Source organism: Boleophthalmus pectinirostris, unplaced genomic scaffold (assembly GCF_026225935.1).
Source record: "Boleophthalmus pectinirostris isolate CB_2022bp ecotype Guang Dong unplaced genomic scaffold, ASM2622593v1 HiC_scaffold_3, whole genome shotgun sequence".
In the NCBI taxonomy this organism is placed as follows: Eukaryota; Metazoa; Chordata; class Actinopteri; order Gobiiformes; family Gobiidae; genus Boleophthalmus; species Boleophthalmus pectinirostris.
Window position 1 is genome coordinate 10,931,977 of NW_026571299.1, and position 18,572 is coordinate 10,950,548.

At 41.3% G+C, this 18,572-nt stretch overlaps 1 protein-coding gene across 1 annotated transcript in view; it reads right to left on the reverse strand.

Annotated features, from left to right (window-relative positions):
• rspo4 (R-spondin 4) overlaps window positions 1–18,572 on the reverse strand; it is a 160,010-nt gene that overhangs the window by 79,378 nt on the left and 62,060 nt on the right. Inside the window, exons 3-4 of the mRNA XM_020928201.2 lie at window positions 17,935–18,072; window positions 224–421 (exon numbers count right to left, since the gene is read on the reverse strand). Of these exons, the coding sequence (XP_020783860.1) occupies window positions 224–421; window positions 17,935–18,072 (336 nt within the window). The remainder of the gene's footprint in view (window positions 1–223; window positions 422–17,934; window positions 18,073–18,572) is intronic.

The following is an 18,572-nucleotide window of genomic DNA, read 5'->3' on the forward strand; positions in this document are numbered from 1 at the left end:
AGTTAAATTTGCGTTATATAGGACCTTTAATGTTATACTGTGGAACATTCCAGGCAAAGCAATAACATCTTCATGGAGACAAGCAAGTGGCAAACGGTCAACCAGGAAAGCTACGTAGTTCACCTTTAATATGGCTGTAACAGAGCATCACATTGCTTTTAACCAAATAAAGCTCTAAAATGTGTCTTTGTTGGGGTTGTTTTTTCCTGGAGTTCAGTCTTACCTTTCTTGGGTGGCGTGCATCTCTTTCTCATCCTGCACCTCTGCGTCTCGGCCTGTAGGGGGCAGAAGGAGGTGGTCTGGTTGTCAGACGTGCCCCGGGTCCTGCTCTGTCTGCCCCATTTGTACCCACACGTTGCCCCCTCGCGCTGGCACACGCTCCACTCACTCCACTCGCCCAGGGGAGCCACAAGGCAGTGGTCTGTTGGGTAAAAAAGAAATATTCAAAATTAAAGATTAGACTTGTGAGATTTAGGACATGTTATGATGTTGTTAACCTCAAAAACATATCTGGATGTTTTGTTTTGTTTCATTTGCACATGTTCAGAGTGAGGGGAGGATGAAGTGTGACATCGACAGGCGATCGGTGCAGTATCGGCAGTGATGCGGTCGCTGTATCGGATCGTTGTGGTGAAGAGGGAGCTGAGCTGAAAGGAAAAGCTCTCGATTTACCGATCAATCTACGTTCCTACTCTCACCTATGGTCATGAGCTCTGGGTAATGACCGAAAAGACATGATCGTAGATACAAGAGGTCAAAATGAGTTTCCTCCGCAGGGTGGCTGGGCGCTCCCTTTGAGACAGGGTGAGGAGCTCAGTCACGTTGGGAGGAGCTCGGAGTAGAGCCGCTGCTCCTCCGCGTCGAGAGGAGCCAGTTGAGGTGGCCTGGGCATCTGGTCCGGATGCCTCCTGGACGCCTCCCTCGAGAGGTGTTCCGGGCATGTCCCACTGGAAGGAAGCCCCGGAAAAGACCCAGGACACGCTGGAGGGACTATGTCTCTCGGGTGGCCTGGGAACGCCTCGGAATCCCCCCAAAAGACCTGGAGGAAGTGTGTGTGGAGAGGGAATGTCTGGGAGTCCCTGCTCAGACTGCTGTCCCTGCGACCTGGCCCCAGATTAAGCGGAAGAAAATGGATGAATGGATGTTTGAGAACTCCTTTATTAATAGTCTCAAAGCTCAAAATGCTCTGTTCCACCTTGTGATGTCATGTAGTGGTAGTTTTCAAGTTAACCACTACATTATACCTTTAGTTGAGTAGAGATTAGCAACTCCACATCTGAAATCATCCAAATGATTCTTGTGAAGTTGTATGGAGTTTAAAAACACAGTGGAGCACTTCCTGTATCACCACATGACATCACAAGGTGGAACAGTGTTTTCTGTTTGAGAGAAGAACTCAGCCTAAATATACAGGGTTTGTGCATTGAATATATATATATATATATAATGAAACAAAACACAAGTCCAGGTCTGTTTTTGATAAGGAAACAACTTTATAACATAGATCAGAAAACAGCGTGATATGTGCCCTTTAAAGATCTTTCGTACTTTATAGATCCTTTTTGTATTTATATACAGCAATAACTTAATTTATATGAATCACTGTGACATATACAACCAGTCAAAAGTTTGGACATACCATCTCACTCAGTGTTTTATTTTTTCTTTATGTTTACTAGTTTCTACAGTTTATGTACATACGGAAGACATCAAATATATGACATTTATATATTTATAATATCTCTCACTCAGTTGGGGAGTTTCCTGTGGCCAAAGTCCCCAACTGATCCATCACTTGTTATTAAAAGCTGAGTCGTATCAACCTTTTGTGATGTTTTGATTTTCTGATTTGGATTTTACAATGTAAGTTGGACGTGTGCTCCACAGCGAGCCATCGGGGGGCGCTGTCCGAGCAGGAGAGTTTTTACTTCAAGACACGCGGCACAATATGTAATTAATATAAGCGGATGAACAAACCACAACTTTATTACTGCTGTCTGGAACATAAACGCACGGACGAAGGTAAAACATGGCTGCAGCGAGAATAAATCCATGTAAATGTTTTGAGGATTAGACACAGCGCCTTATTTTATGAGCTCATAGACAATAATTAGGCTGTAAACTGCTGTTTTTTTGTGATCAGAGCCAGAAGCCGTGATATATATATTGTGTCTGAGTATATAAAGTAACTAAAGAAGGATGTTGGAATGAAAAAATACAGGTGATGCTGTAAAGAGGCCAGTTAATGTTCATATTGAAAGGGTACGCAGTCTAACATCACAGACCACAACCCGAGTTTGCCTTTGCCTATGCTTTTAAGTGTACCAAATGGTGAAGTTTGTCAACAATTATGTATAACTAGCTAGTTTTAGGGTTGTTTTTTTTTTTTTTTCACCGAGTTGTAATTCTAAATAAAGTAAGCTGCAGCACAAGGCAGCAACTTTAACTTCGACAAACTTTATAGATCCACAAAGGAAGTTATTTAGACACCATAGCAGTATAATAACAAAGGGAAAACATAAATATAAACTTGCCGCAAGAAAAATGATCTTGTGAGATTTTTTCCTCCTGAATCTACCTTTGGCTTGGACTAAAAAAGAGTTAAGAGCTGTAGGAGGGATTTTTATTTATTTATTTATTTTTTGTTTCAAATGGTCAATGAAAGTTTAAAATACCATTACAGAGACACAGCAGCCTTGTAATTATGACCAAAAAAAAAAAGAATGAAAATCTATCAACTGTGGATGTAGTGAGGCCAGATAAACATCAGCCAATAGAAAACAAGGTTACCTCATTTTCTATTGGCTGTTAGGTTGTCAATCAAACTCACTAAGTTTCTAGTGTAACTGACTCGCCGGCGGCTTAGAGGCTTTTTTAAACTATAGCTTCCTCGCAGTTCTCATAAAGTTTGTTGAGACGGCGAACGAGAATCCACGACCAGTTCATCGCAAAATAAAGTCAGTTTTTGAGGTCGCTGAAAGAAGAAGAGAAGGGGAAAAAAGGAGCAAAGCCAAACTGAGGTGATTCTTGGAGATTCCTTCCAGCGATTGCGCGAATGAAGCAGATGAAGGGTCTAAAAACTGATGCGTGTCGGTCGCTAAATTATTTCTAGACAGGTCACTTCAACAGTAATTCTGAACATGCATCGGCTATAAACAAGTGTGATTGGAGGAGGTGTTTCTAGGTGTTTCTACAGGACGGTCGCTGTATTTCTTTTCCCTTAAAAATCCTCTATACAACCTTTAATAAGCTGTCGTTCAAAAAAGCAGCATACAATGACCACTAAAGTATTACATAAAATAAGTAAAAATAGTGAAACTAAAATTGTGAAATGGATTGTGCTACATTATTATGATTTATTACAAATTAAACATTTTAAACTCTCGTCTTATATAATACATTCTAAATAAGTAGCAAAAATATCAAGAGACTGGTGTCAAATAAGCAGAGGTGGGACCAAGTCATAGTTTTGCAAGTCTCAAGTCTTTGACCTCAAGTCCGAGTCAAGTCCCAAGTCAAATACAGGCAACTCCAAGTCGAGTCTCGAGTCAGTGGCCCATACGTCCAAGCCAAGTCCAAGTCGTCTGCTTTGAGCTTCAAGTCATTTCAAGTTTTTAAACCAAAGAACCAAATTTCTGCAATTTATATGAATTTTAAGCTAAATTGTAAAATGTCATGGTATATTTATATATGAGTATTTATAAAAGAGTTGTAGAAATGCTAAATTTTCTTTTTAAATGTCTTGGCAAGATCTTAGAGCGAATCATTATGGTCAGAACAGAAAGAATTCAGATGTAAAAGAGCTTAATATCACTTATTTTGTCGTGTAGTCTGCACTGAAATGGAAGGATCATGTTCTTTATAGTTTCCTCTTTATTACTGTATTGTTCTGTATATTACTGTAGTAAATTTGAGGATACCATCTCACAATACTTCAGTTAAAACCAAAGTAACAAACAGAAGTGGGTCGGACATGTTCCAGTTTGTTCCTGTAAAATTAAGCACCGCATTTATCAACTATAAAGAGAAAAGTATTTTCTAAAAACATATATTTTTAGGAGAAACATCAAATCTTCTCAAGTCGCAGGCCTCAAGTCAGAGTCAAGTCCCAAGTCACTAACCCTTCAAGTCCAAGTCAAGTCTCAAGTCCTAACAATAGTGACTCAAGTCTGACTTTAGTCCAAGTCACAACTTGCAAGTCCCCACCTTATATAAATGTATGTGTACAAGTAAAAATAAAATAAAAAAGTGTCACCCACAGTCCAGAGCAACAAGACCCCTGCAAGACCCAGCCACCTACAAGTGCACCGGGGCAGTGACAGAGGAAGAACTTTAGTAGTTCGGTGTCTCCCCAACTGGCAGGAATGAAACTAAACAGACGTACATTTGTGCTCTCACGTAGTAAAGAGGACTTAGCAAAAACGTAGGTGCTGATAACAATGAAGATGTATGGGCTTCTACAAAAAGTAAGAAGTAATCCTGGAGGCCCTTTGCAGTAACATCAGCCACATTACAGTCACGTACCTGATTTTATAAAACACAGTGATCCAAAGTTAATTCTCATTCCTCTTATGCATTTCAGTATTAAATTATCCACTGCAATGAGTTTATAAGCACTTTTCACAACTCCCAGAGCATAGTATAGTTTGCCATAATATTGAAGCTAACAATAACTAGTATACTAATGTGCACTTCCTGATTATCGTACAATAAAATGCTTTCTAATTAGATGCACACAGCAAGCATGCAACTGATTTATTTTGACCTCCAGAGCTGCTAATACAAACTGTCTGCACTGGGGTAAATCACATTTGAGTTTTGCGGTTGTCTCAATAAATTTTCTGTCACCACAGACTCCTTCTGATCCTCCCGAACCCTCCATGGCAGCTGGTGGGCAGATTTTCGTTTCTTTTAAAGGTGCTTTGTGTAACTTTTCTGGTGGAGATGTTATTGCCTTGTCTGGAATGTTTCGCAGTATGGCATTAAAGCTTTCTATCTTTATGGAGACCAAACTAGACCAAGTTACCAGGTGTTTTTTGTTTTTTTTTAAGGTATTTTTGAGCTCTAAAACCACTCGGAATTGAATAAATATAAGGTAGAGCTGTTTAATGCCCCACTGTGAAATATTCCAGGCAGAGCAATGACATATCCATAGAAACAAGCAGGTAACGGACCCCCAACTAAGGCAAAGCAAAGCAAGGTAAGTTTATTTGTGTAGAACAATTCATACACAAAGTATTTCAAAGTGCTTTACAGAATAAGAAATACATTAAAATCACAATAAAAACAAACCAAAACATAAATAATCATAAAATTAAAAAGAGAGAGAGACATTAAATTAGAGAGAAGCGTGCAGAATGAAAAATGAAAACCTGTCAGTCACATGCACAGCGTCAAAGTAGAGGCCTGTATAACATCTTCAGCAAGGTTCAGGAACTAAAATGTTACAGGTATATATTTAGCCCACATTTAAGGGTGCACTATGTGACTTTTATAGCTCAAAAATGCTTAAAGGTTGTATAGAGGATTTTCCAAGGAACGAGAAATCCAGCGACTGTTTGTCCTTTTTCAAATGTTGCGCATGCGTGAAACCACCCCCCCTCCCCTACAGCTCCTACGTAGAAACGCCTCCTCCCGCCTCCTCTTTACGCCAGAAACAGGTTTGTTTACAGCCGGTGCGCTGCACATGACTTGTAAACAACTAACTACAGTGTTGGTTAGGCAAGACGGAGAAGTGAGGAGCGGGGGGAGGGGGGGCGCGGACATTTCGTTCACGGACGAGAAGTGAGGAGCAGGGAGAAGAGCGGAGCAGGGAGAGGAGAGAGGAGAGGATAGAGGAGAGGGGAGAGGGGAGAGGGAGCGGTGCGTGGAGATTCCGTGCCCGGAGAAGTGAGGAGCAGGGGGAAGAGCGGAACGGGCAGCGGGGACAGGAGCAGGAAAGGGGTGCAGAGAAGGTTGCGCGGAGATTCAGTGCGAATGAACTAGCTACAACACGCAGCAGCAAGCGGACTCTTTCTTTGCCTTGAAAATTACGTTTTCAGACATAGGATATCGCTTTCGTGTCCTGAAAAACGTTTGTCTAGCTCTTGGAAATAAAGTACGTTTTCATAATAAGCAGAAGTTTCCTGTCCAGGAGTAATTTGGCGACCAATGCGTCAGTCTTTAGACCCTGCGTCTGCTTCAGTCGCGCCATCGCTGGAATGAATCTACAAGAATCACCTTAGTTTGACTTCGCTGCTTTTCCCCTTGTCTTCTTCTTTCAGCGACCTCAAAAACTGACTTTCTTTTGCGGCTAACTGCTCCTGGATTCTTGTCGCCATTGCAACAAACTTTGTGCGAACTGCGAGGAAGATATAGGTCAAAAAAAGCCGCTAAGAACTGTTGCGTTGGTGGAGTAAACAGCGTCTGTGCGTCTTGCGTCTGTGGACTGCGTGACAGGCGTACGTAAACCACGTACCGGCGGCGCGCAGACAAGTCAGTTACGCTAGAAACATAGGGAGTTTGATTGACAGCCTGTCAGCTCACAGATAACGAGGCAGTGTCGTTATCTACTGGCAAATGTTTAGCCCCACCACGTCCAGAGTTGATGAATTTTTATTCTCTTTTTTTTGGTCATCATAATTACAAGGCTACTGCACCTTTATAATGCTATCATTGACAACTTTGAAACAAAAAAAAATAAAAAAATCCTCCATACAACCTTTAAAAACAGGTATTCTGACTGTGAGCTGAATCGCCTCTCCATAGATCTGACCTGTAACTTGGTCTGGTTTGGTCTCCGTGAAGATAGAAAGGTTTAATGCCACATACTGTGAAACGTTCCAGAGAAAGCAATAACATGTCGACGGAGAAAAAAAACATCTGACGGTGGAGGGACCAAGTCGTAGTTTTGCAAGTCTCAAGTAAGTCTCAAGTCTTTGACCTCAAGTCCGAGTCAAGTCCCAAGTTGAAGGCAGGCAAAAAGATGCAAAAAACCCAAGGCACTCACTGGTTAAAATAAAATGCCTTTATTAATTTACGGCATGTCTTAATGGACAACTTACAAAGTCCCGATGCATTTAAGCGTTTGGAGACACGCAAGTCCAAGTCAAGTCTCAGGTCACTGGCCCATAAGTCCAAGTCAAGTCCAAGTCGTCTGCTTTGAGCTTCAAGTCATTTCAAGTCTTTAAACCAAAATACCAAATATTTGCAATTTATATGATTTTTAAACTAAATTGTACTTAAAAGTCATGGTACATTTATATATGAATATTTATATAAGATTTGTAGAAATGTTAATCTTTCCCTTTTAAATGTTTTGACAAGATCTTAGTGTGAATCATGACGGTCAAAACAGAAAGAATTTAGATTTAAAAGTGCTTTATAACAGATTATTTTGTCATGTAGTCTGCACTTAAATGGAAGGATCGTGTTCTTTGTAGTTCCCTCTTTTTTTACTGTATCGTACTGTATTATACTGTATTATATTGTGTATTACTGTAGTACATTTGAAGATACCACATCACAGTACTTCAGTTACATCCAAAGTAACAAACAGAGAAGTGGAGAGACATGTTCCAGTTTGTTCCGCCACATTTATCAACTGTAAAGAGAAAAGTATTTTCTTAAAACATGTATTTTTAGGAGAAACATCAAGTCTTCTCAAGTCAGAGTCACTGCCCTTCAAGTCCAAGTCGAGTCCCAAGTCTTAGCCCATTTTATCAAGTCAAGGCTCAAGTCCTGAAAATAGTGACTCAAGTCCCCACCTCTGATCTGATGGACCCTCCACCAGAAAAGTTACACAATACACCTTTAACTGAACCACACCTTGTTGGTTCAAATAAGGTCCAGATTAAACAGATCCAACACTATATCTTTCTTTACACAATGTCACCTGCTCGTTGAAGTTCTTTCCACTGTGACCTCCCCCCAAATGGAAAAGAAACAAAAGAAAACAGGAGGCCGGGCATTTCCTTCAGTAATTATCATTATCAATCAGATCGGGGGATTAAGAAGACTCGATTCGAATCAGGTCTAGCTGGAGGTGGAGAGACATGAAAACTGCGAAGCGTCTCCCATCAGATCCAGATGTGAGGGGTTTGCCAAGAATAGTCCAGTAGCCCCAGATGTTGCAGGTGGATGGCAGAGGCAAGCGCTATATATCTCACTTACTTAACGTACAGGCAAAGAAATAAAGATAAATATTTTGATATATGTAACAGAGGGCACCTGTAACCCATCTGTAATTCTGATAATACCAATACACACGTGAAAACTGTATTATTATATTATGTAAAATTTAGTCTTGTGAGTGTTAAGCTGTGTTAGAACGTTGTTGCCTCCTCAAAAACAGACCTGAAGTTGTGTTTTGTTTCATTTACACATGTTTGAGTAACTTTCAGAAATATACATGTGCATAGGATAGAAAAACATGCATGTTTATTCAAACGGCGGATCAAGGAGGCCATTGAAATCAGGAAACGAGCCACGGACAGCATTAACCGTGATGACGGCGCGTTCCTCCTTTCACACACCTGGGACACCCTCCTCCAGAGACTCTCCACCGGGCGACGGGAGGCGTGGTCAGTCTGAGCGACCTGCAGGTCCATCAGGTCTGACCACGCCCACAGGAAGTAACGACAGCTGATATACAACACGTCAACACCATGGATCTATTAAAATAACTGGATACAGTATTGCTGCTTGTAGCTGCCTCCAGTTGACGTAGTGTCACTCACTGGAACTTCAGCAGAAAAAATCCCGTGGGCCGAGACAAGATTTTTATCATAGAGGCAATATAATCACAAACTGCTCGTGTTCGTCTGACAGGTCACCTACAGCTTTCAAAACTATCGGATTTGTTGGCGATTTTTACCTATTTTTAGATCATAAACTTTTTCTCGCTCAAAATCCTTGAGTTGTCTTAAAAAAACGCTTTATAATCGTTAGCTTCGGCTACGCACTGCTCCGCTCTAGTTCCTCTCGCTCTGATTGGTCAAAGCGATCACGTGATACACGAGCCCGCGCTCCGTGCGTGTGGTCGCATGCATTCGCGTGTGCCCGTGGGAGAAAAGAGCACTACTGCGCATGCTCGGTCGGCCCACGGCCACCGGAAGTACCTAGCCGGGCTAGGCTAATCTGGGATCATGCGCCATTGAGCTCAGCCCATTGACTTGAATGGACGGCCATTTTGGAACCTGGGGGCTTGGTCAACACCAACACCGGTGACAGTTCTGAAGATGGCTCGCAGCAGCAGCCGAAACATGTCAACAAGGTAAACACACTTTACTGCATTGTCTTTAAAAAGAACCCAAGAAGTTAATGCATGTTTAACTGTAGTTCAGCATAAAATGAATAAACCAGGACTAATCTTGGGCTCGAGAGAGGGAGAGAGATAGAGACCGAGTCCCTACACTCAGTCCTGGATCAGTTTTGGTTTAGTCCTGTTTTACACATGGTTTAGATCTGTTTTAGTCCTGGTTTAGTCCTTTTTCAGTGCTGGTTTACATATGGTTCAGTCCTGCTTTAGACTTGCTTGCAACAAAACTGAACTGGAATACCCATCACTAGTAGCTAGAATGTGATGCAAAAATGCCATTATTCCGACCTACTGTCTGTAAATATGATGTAAAGAGGCAGAATAACAATAAATGTTGCTTAAAAAAACCCAATTTAAAATCCACCAGAGCCAAACCTAAGTTTTTTAAACAATTCAAGATTTACAGTGAATTTTTAAATCAATCTAAATATACCGGCGATTCTATCGGCTATCGGCAGCTCCAACTCCCATTTTATCGGTTTCATATCGGCCACAACAAAACCCATATCGGTCGGGCCCTACTTGCGATGTCATGAAGAAGTAGTTTTCAAGTTACACAACACAACTCTGGGCATGTTTTTAATGAGGAAACAACATTATAACAGATCAAAAAACAACATAATATGGTTTAACAGATTTAAAAGCGTCCATATTATGTTATTTTCTATGTTATAATGTTGTTTTCTCATTAAAAACATACCTGGAGTTGTGTTTTGTTTCATTCACTTTAGCCTAGAGCATGTAAACCCGACCAAAGTCCGGCTTCCCGACGAACTTCAGTCAAATATTTAGAACTTATATTTGGGCTTGGGACGGACTCGGCAGACACATTAGTGCTGTTTCCTGCTCGCTTTGAGACTCTTAAGTGTTCAAAAGATCAGAGTTCTGCACTTTTAGTACAAGTACAAGTCAAAATTGTGTTATTATTTGTGAAATGTGGTGCAATACTTCAGATACATGATTTGTAAAGAGAAATAAAAGTGATAAAGAGTCAGTATCGAGAACCTGCAGCTCCTCCTCGATCCGTGCGCTGTGTGGATGTAAACAGACCCACGTGAATTACTTAATTTTAATGCGTCAAACTGGATTAATAGCATGATTTTGTGGACTGGGGTCATAATTTGCGGAGGAGAATTGCTCTGGATAATGTGGATGAGATGCTGCACTTTAAATTTATCACTTTACGAGAAGTGAGTAATAAAGTCTTCTCATTATTTTCGCTATATCCTGAGTTTGTATTTTGCGTTTTTAATTGTGTTGGGTTCAGTCAGGTTCAGACAAATATCTTAGTGCCTATTGGGCTCGTGTTGGATTCAATCGCTGCTCTGTCGGATGCGGGCCGGGCTCAGACAGAAAAATTCAGCCCGATTCACACTCAATTCACATACAAACCCTGCATATTTACGCTTTTTCTCTCAAACTGAAAAAAAAATGTTCCACCTTGTGATGTCATGTGGTAATACAGGAAGTGCTCCACATTAATCAAGTATAATTTCAGCTCTAGAATCGCCAATCTCTCCCAAAAGGTAAAAGCTGTGACCTTGAAAACTACGAAACGAATGATAAACAGATTCATTTGGATGATTTCAGCCCCAGAATTGATCGATCTCTACTGAACACCACATGGCATCACAAGGTGGAGCAGAGCATTTTGAGCTTTGGGGATGTCGAGAGACTAATAAACCAAGATGACTCAAACATGTGTGAATGAAACAAAACACAACTCCAGGTCTGTATTTGAGGAGGTAAAAACATGGCTTAAAACTCACAAGAATCCATTTTGTAATATAGGTTATGTTCAGACTGCGGGGCTTAATGCTCAATTCGGATTTTTTTGTGAAATCCAATTTTTTTGCGAGGTTGTTCACATTTCCAATTAAATGTGTATGTGATCTCCAGTGTGAACTTCAAACACCCCAAAAGTGTCACACATGTGCACTGGACACGACGATGTCACATGCAGCGATTGTGCTCAGTGTTTACAGAAGTAGACAGGCCTGGACTGGTAATCGGGCATTTTGGGCATTTTTCCTGGTGGGCCGACAGTCCGCAGTGAAAGAGCGAAGTTGATACCACGGAACAGTGCTGCATGCTGGGTGCTGCGTGTAGCATCCCGGTTGAAATGACGGTCTCATAGACTGATGGTTCACAACTTTTATTTTTGGGCCTTGTTTGTGAACACACCGTAAGAGCTACAAAAAAGGGAAATAAAAAACAATTAGCTCTTACAGTGTACCTTTTACTCCTTTTAACCATTTATGACAACCTGACAATTAATGTTTACCAACAACAAATCTTATAAAACCTGAACCTTGCTATTAATCTATATTGAACAAAAAAATACACATTAAAATTGTCAAACTGCGCGTAACATTGCTTAGGCGAAGCGCACTGGCGCCATCTAGTGGATTAAATTATAACAGAGAATTGTAACGGCTCAACGTATTCCTTACTAACCTTGTTCCCACATCAACCAGGTGCTAAACTGGGGTAGACCATATATTAACTTAAAATACAGGTTCCGTAACTTTTAGATTAAATAAACAAAATTTTCCGTTGTGCTCAGTCAGTTAGCCGCACAGACTGTTAGCCGGGAGGTAAACATCCGCTCTCATGTGGCCACTTCCGGTTGTACAGCGGCCTTTCAAAATAAAAGCATGGAACAAACGTATTACAATACTTACAAACAAAAGTAGCAGAAGTACAGAAAATACATGAGATCATTTACACTGCGTGCTGGGTGCTAAGCCAGAACTAAACCAGGACTGAGTGTCGGGACAGGCACGGAGGTTCGCCCGCGTAGCCTGTCGGGTGACCGCAGGAGAAAAGACCGGCGCAGAGCTCCGTGCCCCATGGGGCTAAAACAGCCGTCTCTCTCTCTCACACAAGTTCAAGATTAGTCCTGGTTTCGTCCTCATTTAGACTTGGTTTAAACCTGACGCAGTCCTGGTGTAGACCTGGTTTAGACCTGGTTTAGACCTGGTTTAATCCTGGTTTAATCCTGGTTTAGCAGAGAAGAACTTCACTGGTAAATAATACTAGTAAATTAGTAAATAGTAAATTAATAGTAAAATACATTGCTTTGGGAACACATATATAAATTAGTCGATTGTGCTCCACTAATTGTGAGGGGCCGGTCAAAGCCAAAAATGCCAGGGCCGTTTTTTTGTCCCAATCCAGTCCTGGAAGTAGACTAAATGCTGGGCTTGTCTCCCAAAATACAGTCCAGTTCTCTGTAAAATGAACAGGTTACACGTCCACGGCCGCTTTGTTTGTTTGAGTCTTTAGCCTCCTTGTATTTGTCTCTCAGACTCTTTATTTTTCATTGACATTGGAGCTAGAACCCCCTGTAGCCGCGCTCGGTCATTTCTTCGTCAATCATTTCAAAAAACGCCTTGTTCCGATAAGACCCCTCCAATTTCGCCTGAATACAGTGATCCCCCCAAATATTAATTAACTCACTAAACTCGCTTTTCCTCCACTGACGAGACTCTGAGCCTGACGTGTAGGTGGGATGAATGTGACCTGGCAGTTCAGACTGAAGTCGCATGTCAAAAGATCTGATATGTATCGGTTTTAGGAGCAAATATCCAAGTGGTCTGGGTCGCATTTGAAAAAATCTGATCTGCGTCATTCAGACTTAGAAGATCAGATACAGGTCACATAGGGGTGGAAAAATGGGATTTGGGTCACTTCAGGCTGCAGTCTGAACGTCGCCTTAAGGATCTTTATTACTATTGGTAGTATTAGTAGCAGTAGCAGTAATACAACAACTACCACTAAACATTAGCATTCTTGTGGCTTTAATTCCCGTTCAACATGCCTTTGGTCACCTTGAGATTAGTATTTCACATTTTCTAATTGAACATAATGAAATCCCTCTGCTGTTAACACGAATGAACAATGAAACAAATGAATAAATGAAGCGTGCATGCTTTAAGCTAATAGAGCCATGTGTTTTTGTGTAAACAATTTGAGCTCAGAAATGCTCAGAATGTGTTCGCTGATGGCTTTTGGACCTAAAAACAGAGGCGCAGTTGTTGTGGCACGATCATCCATGGAAAAGACTTTGTAAACAGGATTAATGGAAGAAACTCCTCCACCACATACAAGTCAGGTTTGTGGAGATGCCAGCAAAGCTACTCAGTAAGGACGGATGTTTTTCTATGGTTTTCAATGTAATGAACCCAACTAAACTGAAAAAAAAAACAAAAAAAAAAAACATGCTTTTTGCTGTGGTTTTAAAGACGCGCTGCTTAACACCTTGAGATGTTGTTGCTTTGCCTGGAGTGTTATGTTCCGAAATGGCATTAAACTTTTCCACGCCAACTTTCAAAACCCAATTTCATCCAATCTCAAAGCAAAGGTCAGGCCTGGTTAGTACTGGGATGGGAACCCATGAGTAGTACCAGGTGCCACAGTGGGGCAACTTTGCTTCTAGTGGAAGTTGTGTTCTTAGACAAGACACTTTGCATCTTTATTATTTATGTACTGTATTTTTCAGACTATAAAGCGCACTTAAAATCCTTTAATTTTCTTAAAAATTTACAATGCTCCTTATAGTCCGGTGCTCCTTATGTGTGCACCTTATGCTGTCCTCGAACTGATTTTATGTGGTACACGGTGCTCAAAAATCTGTCAGAATGATTTAGTATGACTTTGATAAGCTTTGGCAGGCACCCCCTGATGGAATGTCAGAGCATTACAGCACTGTAGTCAGGCATCTGGCAAAATAAAGCATAGTTCTGCGCTAGGGTTGCCAACCGTCCCTTGAAAAACGTAATCATCCCGTATTCGGAAACAAAAGTACGTGTCTCGTATTGAACTGAAAAGAGGACGCACTTTGTCCCGTATTAATACGAGAATCAGAAATAGTGTGTAATCAGTGGAATGCACTTTATAAGAAAATTTCAGGGAGTTGGCAACCGTATTCTGCGTCAACTCTCAGCTCACACTGATATTGTCTCCTTGTTGCAGAAAGAACACTCATATTCCACTGAGTCGTGTCCTTTAGTCCGACAAAAGCTAACTGCATCAGCGCACAAGAGGCAAGCTATTGTTTCAATGTTTCGTTTCTGTAAAACGTAAACAAATGTGCGTAAAGCTGCATTAAACACATTATTACTCAATGTATATTTGAGTCGTCCTTGTAGAAAATAAAAAACAAACTTAAATGATCCACCCACATTCACATTCATAATACACATTCACCAAGACCAAGGGAGGCAACGCTGGGCGAATTACGCCACGATCTGCCAGTGGATCGTGGACGTCTGGGCTAAGGGATCAGTCTCAAGTGTCGTCCATTTGTTTTGCTTAATGCGCCTTATAATTCGGTGCATCTTATAGTCTGAAAAATATGTTAACCTTTATTTATCCAGGTAGACAGACTGAGAACCATTTCTCATTTACAGCAACGACTTGGTGAAGAGGCAGGTAAGGCATGTTCATTTGTATGTCTGTAAAAGTGCTTTACAGAATCAGAAAGACTTTAAAATCACAATACAAACCAATTAAAATATGAATAGTCATCATAGATTTCACATTAAAAGAAGGCCATCTTACCACCACAGTGTAGAGTGAATAAATAAAGGACTGTAAAGCGCTTTGAAATATATAAATCCAATGCATTATTATCCATCTCAAGCAGGTGACGCCACTAGGCCAAGTTACAGGTCAGAGTTGTGAAGAGATTTTGTCTTAAACCACTCCAGTGCAGATTTATTTTTCACAGAATATCCTCTTGAATCTGAAGTTTCGATTTAAACGTATTCCATCTTAAACATATGCTAATTCATTCCTTTAAGGCATCTGTTGTGGTCTGTTCTAACTCAAACAATACTGAGCCAGATTCTCCTTTTTATACAACTGCAGCAGATGCACATTTATCTGGAGCTTTACGGTCTCTTCTCAAACAAACTGCAGTTTTACGCAGAGGCATCCCGGTCATGCTGAGATTACTGCAACGTGATATGAGAATAAATATGAAACTCCCCGAGACTACTGTGAGATAAAAACCATGTTCTCCAGAGGTCCCGTTATCAGCTGCAGTCCGCCACATACTCCATAAACTGTGAGTTCAAACAGCCGTCAGAACACGTTAAAAACTACAAATACTCAAATCTAGACAAGTTAAGATCACTTGGGCTACGTTTAAATGATGACGGTCTGAACAGAAGACGCAAAAGTGTTGTTGCGTCTTCACTTTTTATTCTGTGTTTAGATTTCGGGAGGAAATCTGCGAGCATACGGTGACGCAAAAGTGTGTGGAACTCGACTGGGTATGCATGTCAGGTGGCTCAGTGGTGATGTATGCAACGTAAACGTGAGCAGATCTGACCAGAGTTTTGCTGCGGTGGAGCGTGTTCAACGTTTCAGATTTTTGCGCTTTTAAAGGTTGTATAGAGGATTTTCCAAGGAACGAGAAATCCAGCGACTGTTTGTCCTTTTTCAAATGTTGCGCATGCGTGAAACCACCCCCCCTCCCCTACAGCTCCTACGTAGAAACGCCTCCTCCCGCCTCCTCTTTACGCCAGAAACAGGTTTGTTTACAGCCGGTGCGCTGCACATGACTTGTAAACAACTAACTACAGTGTTGGTTAGGCAAGACGGAGAAGTGAGGAGCGGGGGGAGCGGGTGTGCGGACATTTCGTTCGCGGACGAGAAGTGAGGAGCAGGGAGAAGAGCGGAGCAGGGAGCAGGGAGCAGGGAGAGGAGAGAGGAGAGAGGAGAGGGAGCGGTGCGCGGAGATTCCGTGCCCGGAGAAGTGAGGAGCAGGGGGAAGAGCGGATCGGGCAGCGGGGACAGGAGCAGGAAAGGGGAGCAGAGAAGAGTGCGCGGAGATTCAGTGCGAATGAACTAGCTACAACACGCAGCAGCAAGCGGACTCTTTCTTTGCCTTGAAAATTACGTTTTCAGACATAGGATATCGCTTTCGTGTCCTGAAAAACGTTTGACTAGCTCTTGGAAATAAAGTACGTTTTCATAATGAGCAGAAGTGACCTGTCCAGGAGTAATTTGTGGACCAGTGCGTCAGTCTTTAGACCCTGCGTCTGCTTCAGTTGCGCCATCGCTGGAATGAATCTATCAAGAATCACCTTAGTTTGGCTTCGCTGCTTTTCCCCTTGTCTTCTTCTTTCAGCGACCTCAAAAACGGACTTTCTTTTGCGGCGAACTGCTCCTGGATTCTTGTCGCCATTGCAACAAACTTTGTGCGAACTGCGAGGAAGATATAGGTCAAAAAAAGCCGCTAAGAACTGTTGCGTTGGTGGAGTAAACAGCGTCTGTGCGTCTTGCGTCTGTGGACTGCGTGACAGGCGTACGTAAACCACGTACCGGCGGCGCGCAGGCAAGTCAGTTACGCTAGAAACGTAGGGAGATTGATTGACAGCCTGTCAGCTAACAGATAACGAGGCAGTGTCGTTATCTATTGGCAAATGTTTAGCCCCACCACGTCCAGAGTTGATGAATTTTTATTCTCTTTTTTTTGGTCATCATAATTACAAGGCTACTGCACCTCTATAATGCTATCATTGACAATTTGAAACAAAAAAAAAATCCTCCATACAACCTTTAAGCCCCAAAAACGCCATCACCATCTAAACGAAGGGAGCTTCAGATAAAATATTTTGTCGTTTTCACCTGCAAGCGTTCTCGTGTAAACAGGCCCTTGAATTAAAAAAAGTTTTATCCTGATTTGAGTAAATTTCACTTTACAAGTCAAATGATCCCCCAGAAGAATAAGACTTTTTGTATTTAAACAGGAAAATACATCTTGCTACACTTAAAGATGCGTTGTGTAACTTTTCTGGTAGAGGGTCCGTCACCTGCTTGTTTCTATGGAGATGTCATGTTCCACAGTAAGACATTAAACAGCTTCATCTTACACTTACTCAATTACAGGTCGTTTTATTGCACAAAAATACCTAAGAAACAAGGCATTCTGACTGTGAGCGTGGTTGCCTGTCCACAGATCTGACCTGTAACTTGGTCTGGTTTGGTCTCCATGGAGATAGAAAGATTCCAGACAAGTTCATAACATCTTAATGGAGAAAAGCATTTGATGGCTCTTCCACCAATGCACAATGCACCTTTTACCCCCACGTCCAAACAGCCCTCATAGTCTCGTCTTAAAACCCACTTTTATTCTCCAGCTTTTAACAACTGTGTGAGTTGTGTGGTCCTCTGTGTCTTTTATTTATTTAGATTTTACTGGTTTTATTGTTTTAGGACTGGTGTGACCAAATTTGAGCAATTTACCTTTTTGTTGTGTTCATTTTGTGATCTCTGTGCAGCACTTTGGAAACTGCTTTGTTTGTAAAATGTGCTATAGAAACAAAGTGGATTTGGATTTGGATCTTAAATTAAAGGGCCCATATTACACTATTTTCTGACTACCACTTCATGACATCACAAGGTGGAACAGAGTGTTTTGAGCGTTGGAGATGTAGATAGAGTAATAATAAAGGATAACTCAAACGTGTGAATGAAACAAAACACAAGTCCAGGTCTGTTTTTGAGGAGGGAAAAGCATTTTAACATGTTTTAATACTTAATTTTGCATAAAAGTAAAGAAATGAGAAGGTGTATCCACTTTTTTTGACTAGTAGTGTGTGTAAAAAGGCAAATAAACTCACCCAGGCAGTCGGTGTGGTGTGGGAAGGTCCCCGATGGACAGCGGCTCAGACACTTCCCTTTGTAAAGCTGAAATCCGGCTTTACATTTGGTGCAGAAGTCTCGACTGAAGCAGTGTTCACAGTCCAGGGAGCGGCACTCTGAGGGGAACACACACACGACAAGAATAAAATCAAACGTAAAGGTCAAATGCTTTACTCCATGGAGATGTTATTGCTTTGTCTGAAATATTTAGGTATTCTGGAGCAATAAAACCATGTGTAATTGAATCAATTCAAGGTAATCTGTTTAATGTCATATTGTGGAGAGCGAGAGAGAGGACCTTAGATCTTCTTCAGACTTGTCCCAAAAGTAGCAAAAGAATCCGTGTATCATTCGTTCATTAGTTTTTCAAAATAAAACCAGAAATAAGAAAATTAAAAAACAACTATTTTCTTCATTATTTGTCTCCAAAACCAAAATGAAAAAACAGATAATGATTCATTATCCGTTTAGTCCTGGTCTATGAGGGTGCATCTTTGAGCCCGTCCCGAAACTCAGTCCTGGTTCAGTTCTGATTTAGTCCTGGTTCAGTCCTTGTTCAGTCCAGTTTTTTCCATTATTCACTTAAACACATAATCAAAAACTGAAAAAAAAAAAA